Below are 21,253 nucleotides of genomic sequence, written 5' to 3'. Positions count from 1 at the left end.
TAATATTGTGGAGTATTTTATTCTCTGTAATAAATTGTTAAGTTATATATATATAATATAATACAATGATACATATATAATATTATCTGTAATGAACAATAATGTTGAGATAACGATTAACTAGTGACCTCTGACCTGGTCAATTGAATATAATAAAATTTATGTAACAATTGAAAACTACCAAATTACCTCCCTTTAATATTTAGCATACGATTACCTCCCTTAATTCATTTTTCTACCAGTTAGCTCACATTTTACATCAAATTACCTCCAAATTTTACCGTTTACTACTAGAAGCAAGCATATATCCTCAAACTACCCGTTTTTGCCCTTTACTACAAGTAATCTAGCATCATATTACCTCCCTTTATTGCCCTTTACTCTCAGAAAGCCATCATTATGAATCATATTACCCCCTCCCTTTCTGTTCTCTGTGTACAGTTGTTAGCCAGCTGTCTCAAACAAGGGTTGGTCTTGACCAAAACTACATTATACAGAAAACAGATATACTTTATTAACTTTTTTTAAACTATGAAAGAAGGAGCACATCATGGGACATAAATGCAGTTAAAATGTTGATGACGGGTAATATTTTTCATTACCAGGTATATTTTGGCAGTCATCACTGACAACATAAGTTTCTGGTATCACAAGTCAATGTCACTAATAACTAAGTCATCACTGACAACATAAGTTTCTGGTATCACAAGTCAATGTCACTAATAACTAAGGGAGGTAATTTAGGAGTTTTCCACCATAAAGAACGTATACAACGATAATGAATTAATGTCCTAATAATTCTACATTCAGTTATTGTATTTCTCTTTATGAAGTATACAATAGTGTTCAAGGTCAGAGATTTGGTGTTCCCTATGGTAAGCTAGATTTATAAGTTATACCTTACATATCTCATACACACTAATACAGTTTCCACCCAACAAACACTTGTCTCTTACATAGTAACATAACAAAAGTCACTTTATTTTTCTGAGTTTCCTCTCATTAATTTATGATTTTAATCATCCTCAATATGAATTCCAAATATAAATGTCTTAAAACCTTAAATAATGATCGGTTACAAATCTATTGAAATATATTGCCAATCTTTTCAAAAACAAGGAACATGTATTCACAAAAATGACTTGGAGAAACCTAATGAATAAAACGACTCTCTCAAGTATCTCATGTGCTTGCTGATACATTTAATATCTAGTACTTTGGAGCTTCTTGCTGAATCAATCTGGTAATTGATATTTTTTGTTTAAAAAATCTCAATCATCTTGGTCATGATTTTGAATTTGATAACTTATTATGTTAAATCTTAATCTAGATACCAAGTTATATAATAACTACCCTTAAACTTTCCCTCATTCACGTATGTCAATGAACCAATTAAAACCACAAGGGCTCCATATGATGTACATTCTAAGCAGTTGTCTAATATGTGTGTCAATATTGTTCACCTGTCACGTGTTTGTTTGGTTTTTACATCCTGGAACAGTCTAACCTTTCCTAGTACATATTTATGCTTGCATCCCTGATAATTTGTAAATAGTCTGTACACAGAATGTTCTTGCAGGAATTACCCAAAATGATACAATTCATTTATTCATTGTGAGCAAATACCAGACAAATATGTGGAGGCCTTGTACAAGCGTGAGGATTCTACATAGCCCATGTCTGTGGAATGTAGCTGTAAATCCCTGGAATGTCTCACTGATGTTGTAGTTCTTACTGGCAGTAGTTTTGGAGATTGAAATTAATGCTTAATTGTTGATTGAAAATATTAAAATATTTGTGACACAAAGAGTGAGGGAAGGGCCATCATGACCAGGTTGCTTGTTTTAATACTATACAAGTTTCAAATTGCAGTTTGGCTAAATGTGGTCTAACTTTGGGCGTCACCATAGATACAGGTAACTCCCGATTGTATTCTGAGTCTTTCATACGTTTGAAGTGTATTTGGTTACATATAGTCTGATTAAGGGTATTGGTGAATGTGGAAAACAACAGACATAAGTGGCTATAATGCTTTATATCACAGTCTATATATAGTAACAGAATCCTCTTGGTCTTAAGCTTTAACTCAATAACATTTGGTAACAAAAACACTGGTAATCCTCAATAACATACTTCATACAAAAATAATAGCCTATTATACCCCTGGAAATTATGCATCGGTTTCTCAGTATATATTGTAATACAAAAAGTTATGCATCATTTTTGCTCTAATGATTTCAATGTTTTCAGTAAGTTGCTAAGTAGAGTTGCTAGGTTGGTTGCCTGGCGCATGAGATATCGCATATGAGGATCACCGAGGGGTTTGCCAACAGCTGCATGGGCTGCGTTAACGGTGCTCTTGTAGGCATTGGTGACCTTTATCACCTCAAAACCAAGGTGTTGGGCCTGATGAACTGCTTCCATCATTAACATAGTCGCTTGGCAATGAAGGAAGATTTTAGCAAGTGTGTGCATACTTTTGTTGAGATTTTTGGCCATTTTGTCCCGTGTCTGTGTGGCATTACTGACCAGGAGCTTGGCATCAGTCACAAATAATTTGACTTGACCTATCAACTCCTCCTTACACATTCCAAATTGTATCGGCTGGCGGTCGATACGCGATTCTTTCAGTGTCTCCATTGTCTGTTTCAGTTCTGACAAGAGCTTGTCCGAGTCCTCATTGGCACAATGCGAAACTTTCTACACTGTACGTCCGTTTGAGAATGTGTTTCACACTGTCTGAATGATTTTTACTGACATTCTCACGTAATAAAGCAAAGCAATCCTCAGACAAGGAGTCTTTAATGTCTCCATTGATAGAGGAGGTTGGAGAGGATGACAATGAGGATGAAACAGACGATGATACTGAGGGAGCAGGGGTAGTTTTACGAGGAGGTCGTACGGGGGATGGGACTGGGACCGGGACCGGGGCTTGTTTCACTTTGGTCGAGGTACGACCTTTATTTGTAACCTTTTCTGTAGATAAGTCTCTGAGAAGGTCAAAGTTGTTGTATGTGTGAGTCTCAGGCTCGTCTGAGGACGAACTGCTGCGTGACATGGACATGGGGCGCCACATGCTGCCCACGGTCCCAAACGGACTCACTTTCAGGTCCTTTTTGGCCTGTGATGTTTCGGTCACTGATAAAGATAAATCATCCTTTGTTGTGATTTCCACCGGGTCTGGTTTATTGTAAAGTGACAGACGGAGGGGTTCCAGAGGTCGCCGCTCATCACAGCTGGAAATCTGGCCGTCTGACGCAGTCAAAAGAGCTTTCATTGGTCCCATCTTCTTACTGCCCTTCTGGAAAATCAAATGTAACCCAAATAAGCAGCTGTCATGATTTTCTTTTTTAAAATTAGTCTCTTTTCTAAAGTATAATGGGCATGATTGATGAGTGTTTAACATAAAATCTACTGTGATAATGAAAATCACATGATATAGTATCTACATCAGCTGAAATCAAAATAATGGAATTTCAAATCAGTTAAAATTATCTTACATAATGGTATCAAAGTCATCTGATATTCGGCTGATGAAAGAATGGAATGGGCAGAGATGGTTATTGGTTGAACTCATGATGATTAACATAATTCACATCTACTAGGATATTGTATTGTACATCAGAACGCCATGACACTGGAAGGTACAATCACTAAAACTCTGTGGAACTTATATTAGTCATATTAATTATCCCAAAAAGCGTGAGTGGAATGCCGTACTAATTGTAAGCGTGAAATCATTGTCAAATCCAGGTTTACATAATAATATCTCCACTTCAATCAATTAATGTTTTACAATTTGTAAATGTATATATAATTTAATACACAAACACCACACCTATGGCAAATGTTATGATATATATATAACATCTATGTAATTATCTCATACTTCCCTTAACCTGCATTCATGCTGTAAGTCATATGTATTAAGACTAGCTGTGTGAGGAGTAAATGTTTGTCGAGACTGTGTGAGGTGTAAATGTGTGTAGAGACTGTGAGGTGTAAATGTGTGTAGAGACTGTGTGAGGTGTAAATGTGTGTAGAGATTGTGTGAGGTGTAAATGTGTGTAGAGACCGTGTGAGGTGTAAATGTGTGTAGAGATTGTGTGAGGTGTAAATGTGTGTAGAGATTGTGTGAGGTGTAAATGTGTGTAGAGACTGTGTGAGGTGTAAATGTGTGTAGAGACTGTGTGAGGTGTAAATGTGTGTAGAGACTGTGAGGTGTAAATGTGTGTAGAGACTGTGTGAGGTGTAAATGTGTGTAGACTGTGTGAGGTGTAAATGTGTGTAGAGACTGTGAGGTGTAAATGTGTGTAGACTGTGTGAGGTGTAAATGTTTGTCGAGACTGTGTGAGGTGTAAATGTGTGTAGAGACTGTGTGAGGTGTAAATGTGTGTAGAGACTGTGAGGTGTAAATGTGTGTAGAGACTGTGTGAGGTGTAAATGTGTGTAGAGACTGTGTGAGGTGTAAATGTGTGTAGAGACTGTGTGAGGTGTAAATGTGTGTAGAGATTGTGTGAGGTGTAAATGTGTGTAGAGACTGTGTGAGGTGTAAATGTGTGTAGAGACTGTGTGAGGTGTAAATGTGTGTAGAGACTGTGTGAGGTGTAAATGTGTGTAGAGACTGTGTGAGGTGTAAATGTGTGTAGAGACTGTGTGAGGTGTAAATGTGTGTAGAGACTGTGTGAGGTGTAAATGTGTGTAGAGACTGTGTGAGGTGTAAATGTGTGTAGAGACTGTGTGAGGTGTAAATGTGTGTAGAGATTGTGTGAGGTGTAAATGTGTGTAGAGACTGTGTGAGGTGTAAATGTGTGTAGAGACTGTGTGAGGTGTAAATGTGTGTAGAGACTGTGTGAGGTGTAAATGTGTGTAGAGACTGTGTGAGGTGTAAATGTGTGTAGAGACTGTGAGGTGTAAATGTGTGTCGAGACTGTGTGATGTGTAAATGTGTGTAGAGACTGTGTGAGGTGTAAATGTGTGTAGAGACTGTGTGAGGTGTAAATGTGTGTAGAGACTGTGTGAGGTGTAAATGTGTGTAGAGACTGTGTGAGGTGTAATGTGTGTAGAGACTGTGTGAGGTGTAAATGTGTGTAGAGACCAGTGAGGGTGTAAATTGTGTAGAGACTGTGTGAGGTGTAAATGGTGTGTAGAGACTGTGTGAGGTGTAATGTGTGTAGAGACTGTGTGAGGTGTAAATGTGTGTAGAGACTGTGTGAGGTGTAATGTGTTAGAGACTGTGTAGGTGTAAATGTGTGTAAGGAGGTGTAAATGTGTGTGAGGTGTACAATGTGTGTAGAGATTGTGTGAGGTGTAAATGTTTGTAGAGATTGTGTGAGGTGTAATGTGTGTAGAGACTTGTGTGAGGTGTAAATGTGTGTAGAGACGTGTGAGGTGTAAATGTGTGTAGAGACTGTGTGAGGTGTAGATGTATGTAGAGACTGTGTGAGGTGTAGATGTATGTAGAGATTGTGTGAGGTGTAGATGTATGTAGAGATTGTGTGAGGTGTAAATGTGTGTAGAGACTGTGAGGTGTAAGATGTGTGTAGAGATGGGTGAGGTGTAAATGTGTGTAGAGACTGTGTGAGGTGTAAATGTGTGTAGAGACTGTGTGAGGTGTAAATGTGTGTAGAGACTGTGTGAGGTGTAAATGTGTGTAGAGACTGTGTGAGGTGTAAATGTGTGTAGAGACTGTGTGAGGTGTAAATGTGTGTAGAGACTGTGTGAGGTGTAAATGTGTGTAGAGACTGTGTGAGGTGTAAATGTGTGTAGAGACTGTGTGAGGTGTAAATGTGTGTAGAGACTGTGTGAGGTGTAAATGTGTGTAGAGACTGTGTGAGGTGTAAATGTGTGTAGAGACTGTGTGAGGTGTAAATGTGTGTAGAGACTGTGTGAGGTGTAAATGTGTGTAGAGACTGTGAGGTGTAAATGTGTGTAGAGACTGTGTGAGGTGTAAATGTGTGTAGAGACTGGTGAGGTGTAAATGTGTGTAGAGACTGTGTGAGGTGTAAATGTGTGTAGAGACTGTGTGAGGTGTAAATGTGTGTAGAGACTGTGTGAGGTGTAAATGTGTGTAGAGACTGTGTGAGGTGTAAATGTGTGTAGAGATTGTGTGAGGTGTAGATGTGTGTATAGACTGTGTGAGGTGTAAATGTGTGTAGAGACTGTGAGGTGTAAATGTGTGTAGAGACTGTGTGAGGTGTAAATGTGTGTAGAGACTGTGTGAGGTGTAAATGTGTGTAGAGACTGTGAGGTGTAAATGTGTGTAGAGACTGTGTGATGTGTAAATGTGTGTAGAGACTGTGAGGTGTAAATGTGTGTAGAGACTGTGTGAAGTGTAAATGTGTGTAGAGACTGTGTGAGGTGTAAATGTGTATAGAGACTGTGTGAGGTGTAAATGTGTGTAGAGACTGTGTGAGGTGTAAATGTGTGTAGAGACTGTGTGAGGTGTAAATGTATGTAGATATTGTGTGAGGTGTAAATGTGTGTAGAGACTGTGTGAGGTGTAAATGTGTGTAGAGACTGTGAGGTGTAAATGTGTGTAGAGACTGTGTGAGGTGTAAATGTGTGTAGAGATTGTGAGGTGTAAATGTGTGTAGAGACTGTGTGAGGTGTAAATGTGTGTAGAGACTGTGTGAGGTGTAAATGTGTATAGAGACTGTGTGAGGTATAAATGTGTGTAGAGACTGTGTGAGGTGTAAATGTGTGTAGAGACTGTGAGGTGTAAATGTGTGTAGAGACTGTGTGAGGTGTAAATGTGTGTAGAGACTGTGTGAGGTGTAAATGTGTGTAGAGACTGTGTGAGGTGTAAATGTGTGTAGAGACTGTGAGGTGTAAATGTGTGTAGACTGTGTGAGGTGTAAATGTGTGTAGAGACTGTGAGGTGTAAATGTGTGTAGAGACTGTGTGAGGTGTAAATGTGTGTAGAGACTGTGTGAGGTGTAAATGTGTGTAGAGATTGTGAGGTGTAAATGTGTGTAGGGACTGTGTGAGGTGTAAATGTGTGTAGAGACTTGTGAGGTGTAAATGTGTGTAGGGACTGTGTGAGGTGTAAATGTGTGTAGAGACTGTGAGGTGTAAATGTGTGTAGAGACCGTTGAGGTGTAAATGTGTGTAGAGACTTGTGAGGTGTAAATGTGTGTAGGGACTGTGTGAGGTGTAAATGTGTGTAGAGACTGTGTGAGGTGTAAATGTGTGTACAGACTGTGTGAGGTGTAAATGTGTGTATAGACTGTGTGAGGTGTAAATGTGTGTAGAGACCGTGAGGTGTAAATGTGTGTAGAGACTGTGAGGTGTAAATGTGTGTAGGGACTGTGTGAGGTGTAAATGTGTGTAGAGACTGTGAGGTGTAAATGTGTGTACAGACTGTGTGAGGTGTAAATGTGTGTACAGACTGTGTGAGGTGTAAATGTGTGTAGAGACTGTGTGAGGTGTAAATGTGTGTAGAGACTGTGTGAGGTGTAAATGTGTGTAGACTGTGTGAGGTGTAAATGTGTGTAGAGACTGTGTGAGGTGTAAATGTGTGTAGAGACTGTGTGAGGTGTAAATGTGTGTAGAGACTGTGTGAGGTGTAAATGTGTGTAGAGACTGTGTGGTGGGAAATGTGTGTAGAGACTGTGTGAGGTGTAGATGTGTGTAGAGACTGTGTGAGGTGTAAATGTGTGTCGAGACTGTGAGGTGTAAATGTGTGTAGAGACTGTGTGAGGTGTAAATGTGTGTAGAGACTGTGAGATGCAAATGTGTGTAGAGACTGTGAGGTGTAAATGTGTGTAGAGACTGTGTGAGGTGTAAATGTGTGTAGAGATTGTGTGAGGTGTAAATGTGTGTAGAGAGTGTGTGAGGTGTAAATGTGTGTAAATGTGTGTAGAGAGTGTGTGAGGTGTAAATGTGTGTCGAGACTGTGTGAGGTGTAAATGTGTGTAGATATTGTGTGAGGTGTAAATGTGTGTAGAGACTGTGAGGTGTAAATGTGTGTAGAGACTGTGTGAGGTGTAAATGTGTGTAGAGACTGTGAGGTGTAAATGTGTGTAGAGACTGTGTGAGGTGTAAATGTGTGTAGAGACTGTGAGGTGTAAATGTGTGTAGAGACTGTGTGAGGTGTAAATGTGTGTAGAGACTGTGAGGTGTAAATGTGTGTAGAGACTGTGTGAGGTGTAAATGTGTGTAGAGACTGTGTGAGGTGTAAATGTGTGTAGAGACTGTGTGAGGTGTAAATGTGTGTAGAGATTGTGAGGTGTAAATGTGTGTAGGGACTGTGTGAGGTGTAAATGTGTGTAGAGACTTGTGAGGTGTAAATGTGTGTAGGGACTGTGTGAGGTGTAAATGTGTGTAGAGACTGTGAGGTGTAAATGTGTGTAGAGACCGTGAGGTGTAAATGTGTGTAGAGACTTGTGAGGTGTAAATGTGTGTAGGGACTGTGTGAGGTGTAAATGTGTGTAGAGACTGTGAGGTGTAAATGTGTGTACAGACTGTGTGAGGTGTAAATGTGTGTATAGACTGTGTGAGGTGTAAATGTGTGTAGAGACCGTGAGGTGTAAATGTGTGTAGAGACTTGTGAGGTGTAAATGTGTGTAGGGACTGTGTGAGGTGTAAATGTGTGTAGAGACTGTGAGGTGTAAATGTGTGTACAGACTGTGTGAGGTGTAAATGTGTGTACAGACTGTGTGAGGTGTAAATGTGTGTAGAGACTGTGAGGTGTAAATGTGTGTAGAGACTGTGTGAGGTGTAAATGTGTGTAGAGACTGTGTGAGGTGAAAATGGTTGTAGAGGACTGTGTGATAAAGGTTGTAAATGGGGTGTAAAGAGGACTGTTGAGGTGTAAATGTGTGTAGAGACGTGTGAGGTGTAATGTGGTAAGCCCGGGTTGTGAGGTGTAGACTTTGGGGTGAGATGTGTGTAGAGGACTGTGTGAGGTGTAAATGTGTGTCGACTGTGAGGTGTAAATGTGTGTAGAGACTGTGTGAGGTGGTAAATGGGTAAGGACTGTGAGATGCAAATGTGTGTAGAGACTGTGAGGTGTAAATGTTTTGTAGGGGACTGTGTGAGGTGTAAATGTGTGTAGAGACTGTGTGAGGTGTAAATGTGTGTAGAGACTGTGTGAGGTGTAAATGTGTGTAGAGATTGTGTGAGGTGTAAATGTGTGTAGAGACTGTGTGAGGTGTAAATGTGTGTAGAGACTGTGAGGTGTAAATGTGTGTAGAGACTGTGTGAGGTGTAAATGTGTGTAGAGACTGTGTGAGGTGTAAATGTGTGTAGAGACTGTGTGAGGTGTAAATGTGTGTAGAGACTGTGTGAGGTGTAAATGTGTGTAGAGACTGTGAGGTGTAAATGTGTGTAGAGACTGTGTGAGGTGTAAATGTGTGTAGAGACTGTGTGAGGTGTAAATGTGTGTAGACTGTGAGGTGTAAATGTGTGTAGAGACTGTGTGAGGTGTAAATATGTGTAGAGACTGTGTGAGGTGTAAATGTGTGTAGAGATTGTGTGAGGTGTAAATGTGTGTAGAGACTGTGTGAGGTGTAAATGTGTGTAGAGACTGTGTGAGGTGTAAATGTGTGTAGAGACTGTGTGAGGTGTAAATGTGTGTAGAGACTGTGAGGTGTAAATGTGTGTAGAGACTGTGAGGTGTAAATGTGTGTAGAGACTGTGTGAGGTGTAAATGTGTGTAGAGATTGTGTGAGGTGTAAATGTGTGTAGAGAGTGTGTGAGGTGTAAATGTGTGTAAATGTGTGTAGAGAGTGTGTGAGGTGTAAATGTGTGTCGAGACTGTGTGAGGTGTAAATGTGTGTAGATATTGTGTGAGGTGTAAATGTGTGTAGAGACTGTGAGGTGTAAATGTGTGTACAGACTGTGTGAGCTGTAAGTGTTTGTAGAGAGTGTGTGAGCTGTAAGTGTGGGTACAGACTGTGTGAGCTGTAAGTGTTTGTAGAGAGTGTGTGAGCTGTAGTGTTGGTACAGACTGTGTGAGCTGTAAGTGTGGGTACAGACTGTGTAATACAGTAACAGTAGCAGGATTGATACTCGGATCATACGGTGCAGCTATTTCTCAGACTCATTCATGTGAAACATGTAGCAGTAGTAATGGCTGAGCACATGACGCTGTGAGTAGCAACTACAATAAAATTTCTGTCACCAGATTACACAATAAATGATATTACCTGTTCCTTAAGGTGTTCTGCTTCCTGAAAACAATATCATCAATAACATGAACTACGAGATATGATATCATTGTCTTTTATGACATGAACTATGAGATATATCACTGCTCTTATGACATGAACTTCGAGATATATCACTTTTATGACATGAACTATGAGATGTATCACTGTCTTTTATGACATGAACTATGAGATATATCAATGTCTTTTATGACATGAACTATGAGATATATCACTGTCTTTTATGACATGAACTACGATATATCACTGTCTTTTATGACATGAACTACGAGATATATCACTGTCTTTTATGACATGAACTACGAGATATATCACTGTCTTTTATGACATGAACTACAAGATTATCACTGTCTTTTATGACATGAACTACGATATATCACTGTCTTTTATGACATGAACTATGAGATATATCACTGTCTTTTATGACATGAACTATGAGATATATCACTGTCTTTTATGACATGAACTATGAGATATATCAGTCTTTTATGACATGAACTATGAGATATATCAATGTCTTTTATGACATGAACTATGAGATATATCACTGTCTTTTATGACATGAACTACGATATATCACTGTCTTTTATGACATGAACTATGAGATATATCACTGTCTTTTATGACATGAACTACGATATATCACTGTCTTTTATGACATGAACTATGAGATATATCACTGTCTTTTATGACATGAACTATGAGATATATCACTGTCTTTTATGACATGAACTACGAGATATATCACTGTCTTTTATGACATGAACTACGATATATCACTGTCTTTTATGACATGAACTATGAGATATATCACTGTCTTTTATGACATGAACTACAAGATTATCACTGTCTTTTATGACATGAACTACACGATATATCACTGTCTTTTATGACATGAACTATGAGATATATCACTTTTATGATATGAACTACAAGATATATCACTTTTATGACATGAACTACGAGATATATCAGTCTTTTATGACATGAACTACGAGATATATCACTTTTATGACATGAACTACGAGATATATCACTGTCTTTTATGACATGAACTACAAGATTATCACTGTCTTTTAGGACAGGAACTACGAGATATATCACTTTTATGACATGATCTAAGAGATATATCACTTTTATGACATGAACTACGAGATATATCACTTTTATGACATGAACTACGAGATATATCACTGTCTTTTATGACATGAACTACGATATATATCACTGTCTTTTAAGACATGATCTAAGAGATATATCACTTTTATGACATGAACTACGAGATATATCACTTTTATGACATGAACTATGAGATATATCACTGTCTTTTATGACATGAACTACGAGATATATCACTGTCTTTTAGGACATGAACTACGAGATATATCACTGTCTTTTATGACATGAACTACGAGATATATCACTTTTAGGACATGAGCTACGAGATATATCATTGTCTTTTATGACATGAACTACGAGATATATCATTGTCTTTTATGACATGAACTACGAGATATATCACTTTTAGGACATGAGCTACGAGATATATCACTGTCTTTTATGACATGAACTATAAGATATATCACTGTCTTTTAGGACATGAACTATGAGATATATCACTGTCTTTTAGGACATGAACTATGAGATATATCACTTTTATGACATGAACTACGAGATATATCACTGTCTTTTATGACATTAACTATGAGATATATCACTTGTATGACATGAACTATGAGATATATCACTTTTATGACATGAACTATGAGATATATCATTTTTATGACATGATCTAAGAGATATATCACTTTTATGACATGATCTAAGAGATATATCACTTTTATGACATGAACTACGAGATATATCACTTTTATGACATGAACTAAGAGATATATCACTTTTATGACATGAACTACGAGATATATCACTGTCTTTTATGACATGAACTACAAAATATAACACTGTCTTTTATGACATGAACTACGAGATATATCACTTTTATGACATGATCTAAGAGATATATCACTTTTATCACATGAACTACGAGATATATCACTGTCTTTTATGACATGAACTACGAGATATATCACTGTCTTTTATGACATGATCTAAGAGATATATCACTTTTATGACATGATCTAAGAGATATATCACTTTTATGACATGAACTACGAGATATATCACTTTTATGACATGAACTATGAGATATATCACTGTCTTTTATGACATGAACTACGAGATATATCACTTTTATGACATGAACTATGAGATATATCACTTTTATGACATGAACTATGAGATATATCACTGTCTTTTATGACATGAACTACGAGATATATCACTTTTATGACATGAACTATGAGATATATCACTGTTTTTTATGACATGAACTACGGGATATATAGAGGATATCTAACAGTGTTTTCAGTAATACCAAATATATTTCACGAGTGGGGCTAATATTTTGACATTTTTCACGAGTGCGCAGCACGAGTGAAAAATATCTAAATATTAGCCACACGAGTGAAATATATTTGGTATTACTGAAGACACTGTTAGATATTCTGTTTATTACATTTTTTATCAACGAAAAACCTACCCAGTATGCTAACTAGGCCTACAGCGATAATTTGTAAACAAAAAATGTAGTTCCCCCTGTCCAGGTGCTGAGATATATGTCGGGCTTTCTGATTGGTCAATTATTTTGGTATTTTCTCATCATTAATTTGATTGGTCAAATCAGCAAAAGTGATATTTTTCACTAGTGATAAATATGATATTTTTCACTAGTGAAAAATATCACTTTTATAGAATGAATAATTTTTGATATTTCACTGGTAAAAATGTAATAAATCACTGTCTTTTATGACATGAACTATGAGATATATCACTTTTAGGACATGAACTATGAGATATATCACTTTTATGACATGAACTACGAGATATATCACTTTTATGACATGAACTACGAGATATATCATTGTCTTTTATGACATGAACTACGAGATATATCACTGTCTTTTAGGACATGAACTATGAGATATATCACTGTCTTTTATGACATGAACTACGAGATATATCACTTTTAGGACATGAACTACGAGATATATCACTTTTAGGACATGAACTATGAGATATATCACTTTTATGATGATTAACAATTTGCCACACAACTTCTCCTACCTAACTGTTCTACACATTTGATAAAGTTCCAATGGTGTGTAGTTGAGATATATTGGATGGGTTTATTTACCCAAAAACAAAAGACAAATTAAAAGTTGATGTCTGTAGAACATGAGAACCACAGGACAGGGAACAATATACAAATATACACCTATGCCACGCTACAGTGATAAATATTTTGCAAATATAATTGTTTAATGATGATAATAATCAAATCTGTCCCGAGTTTTCATGGTATTTAAACTTTATATACCGGGGGTACTGTTGCTCATACTGGTTAGATATTGTATAGCTGAATACATAAAGGGAGATAACTCCAAGATATATAAGGGGCTTGATAGCTTTCATGAGAATATTGTTACTTAAAAAGTTTAAATTACATTCACATGATGAACATATTGGACATGTACAGACACTGAATGTTCTACCCCTCCCTGCCCGTCGGTCAGAACTGTGTATAAAAATAATAACGAAAGAGAGACAAGTAAAGAAACATACTAAATTAATTATATATACGGTATTTCCTTGTAGTAAGAAATATTTTTTTCCCTTAATGAATTGAATATAGTGCCACAATACCAGTGTTATCACTACTGTCTCACACTTCTCATTGATCCTGACACAGATAATCCAGCTCTTATCCTTTAACAACTCCATGATTTATATATAACTGGACAATGATTACATGATCTGGCCTATTTTACAACGAAATACAATTCTACCATCTATGCTTTTACTTGAATATCAATTATTATCTTACCTACATTTTCTGTAATATCATTTGACCTTTTTTGACCTTGACTTACATTTTAACTTATTTTTTATGACCTTCAGGGTATCTGTTATGTTTAAAAATATATATATAAATAAATAAAAAATACACATATACTACTGTACATCAGAAAGCATATGAGAAATGCAAACCTTAGTCTGACTGTGTAGGCAACACCAGTGAGGCTGAAAACTAAAAGTTAATTCTCCAGTGAACACATCACACTACACAGTGTATATACATCACATGACACACCCTGCAGTCTGGTAACCATAGCAATGCTTCTACCAACATAAATTTCTGCCATACTTCAGAATGAAAATTTCTTTTGCAATTTGGTCAAAGATCACCACTACATGTTGGTCCGATGACCATGGTGGTCCCTGATCACCAGCTGAAGGTTGCCTGAAGGTCACTTGACTGCCAGACTGCTAGAGAGACATGTTAGATCTGTTTGGGATGGAACACAAAGAAAGTGGTAGTGACTGTTATTGGAGGAAAGGTTTAAGGTCAGAGGTCAACCTGTACTAACCTTCCCACGAAGGGGGTATGTGTAATGCTGGAATGGCAAAGGTCAAAGGTCATACAGTGACATTACCAAAACTCATACATAACATGTTTCTAGTGGAGGATCACATTATTTGTTATCCATTGTTTTTCTATCAACTTTGAATTATGCGTGGTTACAGTGAGAACTCGTGACTGCGACTTGTATGACGTAGACAAACAGGCATGTGAGGGTCAAGGTTACATACCATGGAGTTGACCCGAGCATGCAACTCTGACTCTAAGTCAGAAAGAAGGCCCTGCAACTGTACATACAACATAGGGTTTATAGGCCCTTATCCTGTATTCTCACTTAACCTTAGCGAAGGAGTTAACTTTGGTACACCTTCTACATAAAACTGTTACTTTGAATCTGTGATGGAAATTAATGGATTATGTTCAAAGACATATACTGGACAGAAGTTGTAAAGTAGTTTTGAATCTTGACCTGAAGAAGTTACCATCTAAAATTTAACCTGGTATTACATTTTGTATTTCATTGTTATTTTATTTTCTAATATCACTAAAGTAAACAATTTCCACTTTTCTTTTGTAATACAAAATATTTGAATCTAGTGACTGAACAAGAAATAGTGGTCAATACTAATTATACCTACACCTAAAATTGTATAGTTATATAGTGTACAAGTTTTAATCCACAACAATTCATGGATATTAACTTGCACCCCACATATTTCTTTTCTGACTAACAAAGTTGTCCGCCTACATTAAGATGCCTATATGCTTTTACCCAAGCTATCAACAGTGATTTATATAGTAAATTAGTATGACTAGTTTCATCGTTGTTTTATTATATACAGCAAAATTTACAAAGACTATCACGTTCTGAACTTAACAATCCTAGAAACCTTACCTTTTCCTCATAAATTAACCCAAACAATAAAGGTAGATTCCAATGTAAGTGTATAGGGTGTAAGTACCAGTTCTACCATTGTTTGTAGATAAAGGTGCTATAAGTTAATACAAGGTCTATCTACAGGAGAATGTTGTTTATAGATTTAACAAAAAATACATATTTACATGTTCTATGTAAAATCTCACCTGAACTGAAAAAGCCGAGTGACTTTTTAACTTTGACCTTGTTACAGCTAACTGGTTCATTAACACTGGCGTCTTTTTGTCAATCCCTTCAACACCTTCTTTCTTTCTGATTGGTTGATCTTTATTTAAAGCCAGGTCACTACCTGACCTACGACCTTTATCATCAGACCCTGACAAGGATGACCTGCGCTTTAACCATCCAAGCGTGAAGGAGTTTGACCTGTGTAAGGAACTGCCATTTTTTTCACTTCCCTCATCACTAGAGATACTAGATCGCCTGGAGTCTTTTGTTCGAGAGGAATCCTTTGACTTGCTGAGAAGGAAGTCTCGATAGGATTTGAGAGTGGCCTTCAGTGAGGCCAGGGTGTCACTCGTATCACTGCCTGAACTATCTGACCATATATTGTCATGGTTCTCCTTGTTAGCCTTCACATCAAACGAGTGAGTCCTCTGTAGACGCCGTGAATGGTGATCCTGTGATGTACCAGGGGAGCTAATTCCTGGTCCATTTTTGTGACTAGAGGGTGATCTCCCTTGATTGTCCACATCTCGTCTTCTGTGTCTTGTTTGGAAAGAGTTACTCCTCCCAAATTTAACAGCAACTGCATTAACAGAATCAATAGCCTCCTGCACAACATTAGCAGTGTCCGCAGATGAACTGCGTGACAGTTTGAGTGAGGATGTGCGCCGAGTGTTTCTACTGAACCGTTGAGAATCTTCTCCAGGGATCGGCATAGATTGCAGTAATGTGTTCAGTCTTTGTGACACTGATGCTGGAGATTCAAAGTCCTTCAGGGGTGGAGACCCACCACTAGGTAAGACCAACTCATTCGGAGGATTTCTGGAAGGGGACAATTTTGGGGGTGATGAGGCTGGCAGTTGTGGAGGTATGTCCTCCGGCGGATCAGTACAGGATTCTGTACCACCATCCTCCACAGGAAATTTAATGAAAAATGTGTCTAAAGAACTAGAACGTCTATGGTGTCTCTTCCTCATCTTAATATCAGCTTCAGTTTGACCTTCTATAGGGGGAACTATTGCAATATGTTGGAGAGCTGTGACTGACTCCCCAGGGGGTGGGGGGATGACAAGGTCAGAAAAGCTCTCGTCTATTGGCATGTGGGCGTCAACCTGCCCTCCCTCCTCCTGTGTACCTTTACCTTCCTCAACAGAAGAAGGAGGTGGTGGCACTGTTAAGTTAGCGATTAGCGAATCAATATCTTCGTCAAAGAAATCAGGTGTGTCGCCTACACTGGCTGACCTCACTAAAGCAGGTGGGTGACCTTCAACTTGACCTACGAAGTGCAAAACATAACATATACAACTACAGTCAAGGAAGCAGTTTGGAAATAGTTTCAGTTTATAAACTATTATCATGAATTTAACTTAAATTGATTGCTCAATATTCCATGACTTCCTCTGTAACCATTACAACTCTTAAACAAAAAGGTTTGGCATTATTGAGATTTCAGATATTTTGACTTTCATCAAACTAGAAAATGTCTGTAGGACATAAATGTCCCTGGTGAGGACTGCATCAGCAGTTCTTGAGATTAGCTAGTTACATTGCATAGGGACGTGACAGGACAGACATGGGTAACACTATATGCCCCCTTCCAATTTCATGGCGGGGCATAAAATGCAATTTTTGTTATAACTGATGACAGAATTATGTCCCTTACCCATACTGTGTAGGTGGCTCTGTAACATCTCCGGGCTCCACGTACCATAATGGCTTACTGTGTTCCCCATGTTTGGGGCCTCAAGTGGAGGTAGCAGTGTCAAATCTATAACAGATACATAAATAAAGATCAGACATACACAAACATTGTCATTTGGGGCCTGAGGTGGGGTAACATTGTCAGACCGACACCATACAGACAATGTCATTTGGGGCCTCAGGTAGGGTACAAAATGTAACAGTGTCAGACCGACATCATACAGACAATGTCATTTGGGGCCTGAGGTGGGGTAATATTGTCAGACCAACGACATACATACAATGTCATTTGGGGCCTGAGGTGGGGTAATATTGTCAACCGACACCACACAAACATTGTCATTTGGGGCCACAGGTGGGGTAACAGTGTCAGACCGACACCATACAGACAATGTCATTTGGGGCCTCAGGTGGGGTAACCATGTCAGACCGACATCATACAGACAATGTCATTTGGGGCCTGAGGTGGGGTAACAGTGTCAGACCAACATCATACAGACAATGTCATTTGGGGCCTGAGGTGGGGTAATATTGTCAGACCAACGACATACATACAATGTCATTTGGGGCCTCATGCGGGGTAACAGTGTCAGACCGACATCATACAGACAATGTCATTTGGGGCCAGAGGTGGGGTAACAGTGTCAGACCAACATCATACAATGTCATTTGGGGCCCGAGGTGGGGTAACAGTGTCAGACCAACATCATACAATGTCATTTGGGTCCTCAGGTGGGGTAATATTGTCAGACCAACATCATACAGACAATGTCATTTGGGGCCTCAGGCAGGGTAACAGTATTAGACCAACATCATACAATGTCATTTGGGGCCCAAGATGCGGAAACAATGACAAGTCTGCAGTAGATACACAAACAATATCATTTGGGGGGTAACAGTGAGAAGTCTACAAATACAATGTCATTTGAGGCCCATGGTGGGGTAACAGTGACAAGTCTAAACATATAATATCATTTGAGGCCTAAGTGTGGTTAACATTTTCAAGCCTTTGGATACACATACAATTTCAGTGGCGGCCTCAGTCATGGACATCAATAGTAGATACACAAACATGAAATGTCATTTGGGCCTTGGGTGGGATAATATGATACTGTAAGATTTAATATGTTAATACATAAATTCATTTGTAAAAAAAAAAGAAACAAGCAATGCATAGCTCTGAATAACACTCAGAGTGCAGTTATTACAAAGTCAATACATAGACTTGTGTCACAGAGCCCCTTATCAGCAATGAGAGTATAGTAATATATAGCTGAGTCAGTATTTATAATATATAGCAGATTGTAGTAATAAATAGCTGAGACCGTGTCCAGAGTGCATTATACCATGTCAATATAGCTCGTCGTGTCAGGCTAAAGATTATAGTAATAAATAGTTGAGACCATGTCGAGAGTGAAGTCCTACCATGTCAATATAGCTTGTCGTGTCAGACTAAAGATTATAGTAATAAATAGTTGAGACCGTGTCGAGAGTGCATTTATACCATGTCAATATAGCTCGTCGTGTCAGCATTAAGATTGTAGTAATAAATAGTTGAGACCGTGTCGAGTACAGCCATACCATGTCAATATAGCTTGTCGTGTCAGCTTTCAGATTGTAGTAATAAATAGCTGAGACAGTGCCGAGTACAGCCATACCATGTCAATATAGCTCGACGTGTCAGTATAAAGATTGTAGTTATAAATAGCTGAGACAGTGCCGAGTACAGCCATACCATGTCCATATAGCTCGACGTGTCAGCATAAAGATTGTAGTTATAAATAGCTGAGACAGTGCTGAGTGTTCAGTTTAAACATGCTCCAGATTTGTATGATATATTTGTACTGCACTGTATGTATACTGTTTCATGGTAACTATTTCCACTGAATTCATATTACACGATAAGAAAAATCATGTGATTTGAAGGATTACCACAGAACCTAAACACACAGTATGCTGATGGAAAATGATGATAGAAATGCTTCTGAATACCCAATATTTTGAGTTTTGTTGAGGTAAAGCTGATACTGGTCATGCCCTACTCCTATAAGTAACTATTGTCTCTACTGTCCTTACAGATCCTTCATGCGGTGATACATTTTATAGTCAATAGTTAATGTTTGATAACAAAACACAAGAGTGGCCAATATACTAATGCATGCTCACTCCAGATTCTAATGTAACCTTGAACTTTAGTAAAAACTCCAGATTCTGATGTGACCTTGACCTTCGGTAATCAAAGGGCCAAAGGCCCTGAGAAATGTCAGGGTCTGAGGTCATATTATAAGAAATTTAAAATTGGATTTTATAGTCAGACAGTTACATTTGCATCAGATGAAATGTCTTCATCTGGCCCTGGTATTTCTATTCTATATATATTCAAGAAAACATGTATAACATATATATCAGCTGACAAAAGCTGAGTATAGTTCTTTCCTGATTTCTTTATTGCTTGTGGAAGATTATTGATATACTCCTGAATCAGTAAAGCTGCTTGTAAACTTTGAAAAAAGAATCAACTGAGTGACAAATCGGTCTATTAACAGAACATGTTGTCAAGTAACTACAACTAAAGATAAAATCCAAGATGTACACAGCCGAAGTTTTCTATTCTAGCGACTTACAAATGAATTTGAAACTGCGAACGGTCGTTGGTTTAGTTACAGTCTGGCTGACTAGTGTCGTGAAGAGTCACGTGACAGCTGAAGTTATCTCGTGGAATGCTCGGGTGCATTTGACTACGTAAATAGGATTGGTTTTAAGCTATAAAATGTTCCTGCATATTAACTCAGGATGAACAGATGTGGATAGTTTCTCTGTGAATGCATGTAAATTTCTACGATGATCAAACTGATTTTTCTACTTTCGTTTTCAAGGCAGTATCGAGACGGAACTACGTAATCCTACGCCAACAAAATTGTATATACTGACGAAGGAAAAGGTTAATAATTATACTCTAAAATAATCTAGAACACCAAACATTAACATTTCATTTTAAATAATTGCAGTAAACACGGTTTACATCACTTAAATTGTGTCAATAATTGCTATCAAAATAGGAACTATATTAGGCTGCGGATGTATATCATTTGTATGACAGAAATGAGGAATAGTTAGCCGGAACAGATCTATCAGTAACAACATTTTCCCACCACGCCTATAACGGCAGGTGCCAAAGGCACCCTGACGTTAAAAACTTCAGATTCTGATGTGGTCTTGATGTTGATACAAAGTCTGGATGTAGCCTACACATGTATTTGGAATTACATATCATGGGGAACAACTCTGTCAGGTTAGGAAAAGTCTTTTATGAGATAAACCTCTTCCATCATAGATGCCATCAAAAATGCATGTAAAATATCAGCTATAACCACGACAAACTAATCAAAGGGAGGTAACCACCAGGGAAAACTAGCATCACTCCATGATGTGAAATAGTTCAGAATTAAGGCTGCTAGGAAAAAAAATCCATGGAAAACACAAAGTGGGGATTGAGGAATATGACGAAAATCAAACAATTCAAAGGGAGAAAACCAGGAGAAAGGAAATTAATGTCTGATAAAAAAAATTATTCTCAAATGGAAATAACCTGGAAATATGGATACAAAAGGTACAAAGCACCTGCTTTACCTTCGACAAATAGTGTTGACATCTGTTTGTAATCAATTTAAGTAATCAAGTGATAAATTAAGTTAAATCAAATTTATCTGAACAAGCATGATAGCTCTCCATACTAGCAACTTGTCTGATATAATACATTTTACAGAAAAGCAAATTCTTCAATCACTCACAATGCCC

General features: G+C 37.9%; 1 protein-coding gene across 1 annotated transcript in view; it reads right to left on the bottom strand.

Annotated features, from left to right (window-relative positions):
• LOC117329473 overlaps positions 1-21,253 on the bottom strand; it is a 102,979-nt gene continuing 81,726 nt past the window's right edge. Inside the window, 5 exon segments of the mRNA XM_033887428.1 lie at positions 1-2,688; positions 2,690-3,301; positions 10,152-10,175; positions 15,736-17,030; positions 17,418-17,522. Of these exon segments, the coding sequence (XP_033743319.1) occupies positions 2,218-2,688; positions 2,690-3,301; positions 10,152-10,175; positions 15,736-17,030; positions 17,418-17,522 (2,507 nt within the window). The 3' untranslated portion in view covers positions 1-2,217.

Source organism: Pecten maximus, chromosome 6, assembly GCF_902652985.1.
Source record: "Pecten maximus chromosome 6, xPecMax1.1, whole genome shotgun sequence".
Lineage (NCBI taxonomy): Eukaryota > Metazoa > Mollusca > Bivalvia > Pectinida > Pectinidae > Pecten > Pecten maximus.
The sequence above is the reverse complement of the archived record's forward strand: the minus strand, read 5'-3'. Positions and strand labels throughout refer to the sequence as shown.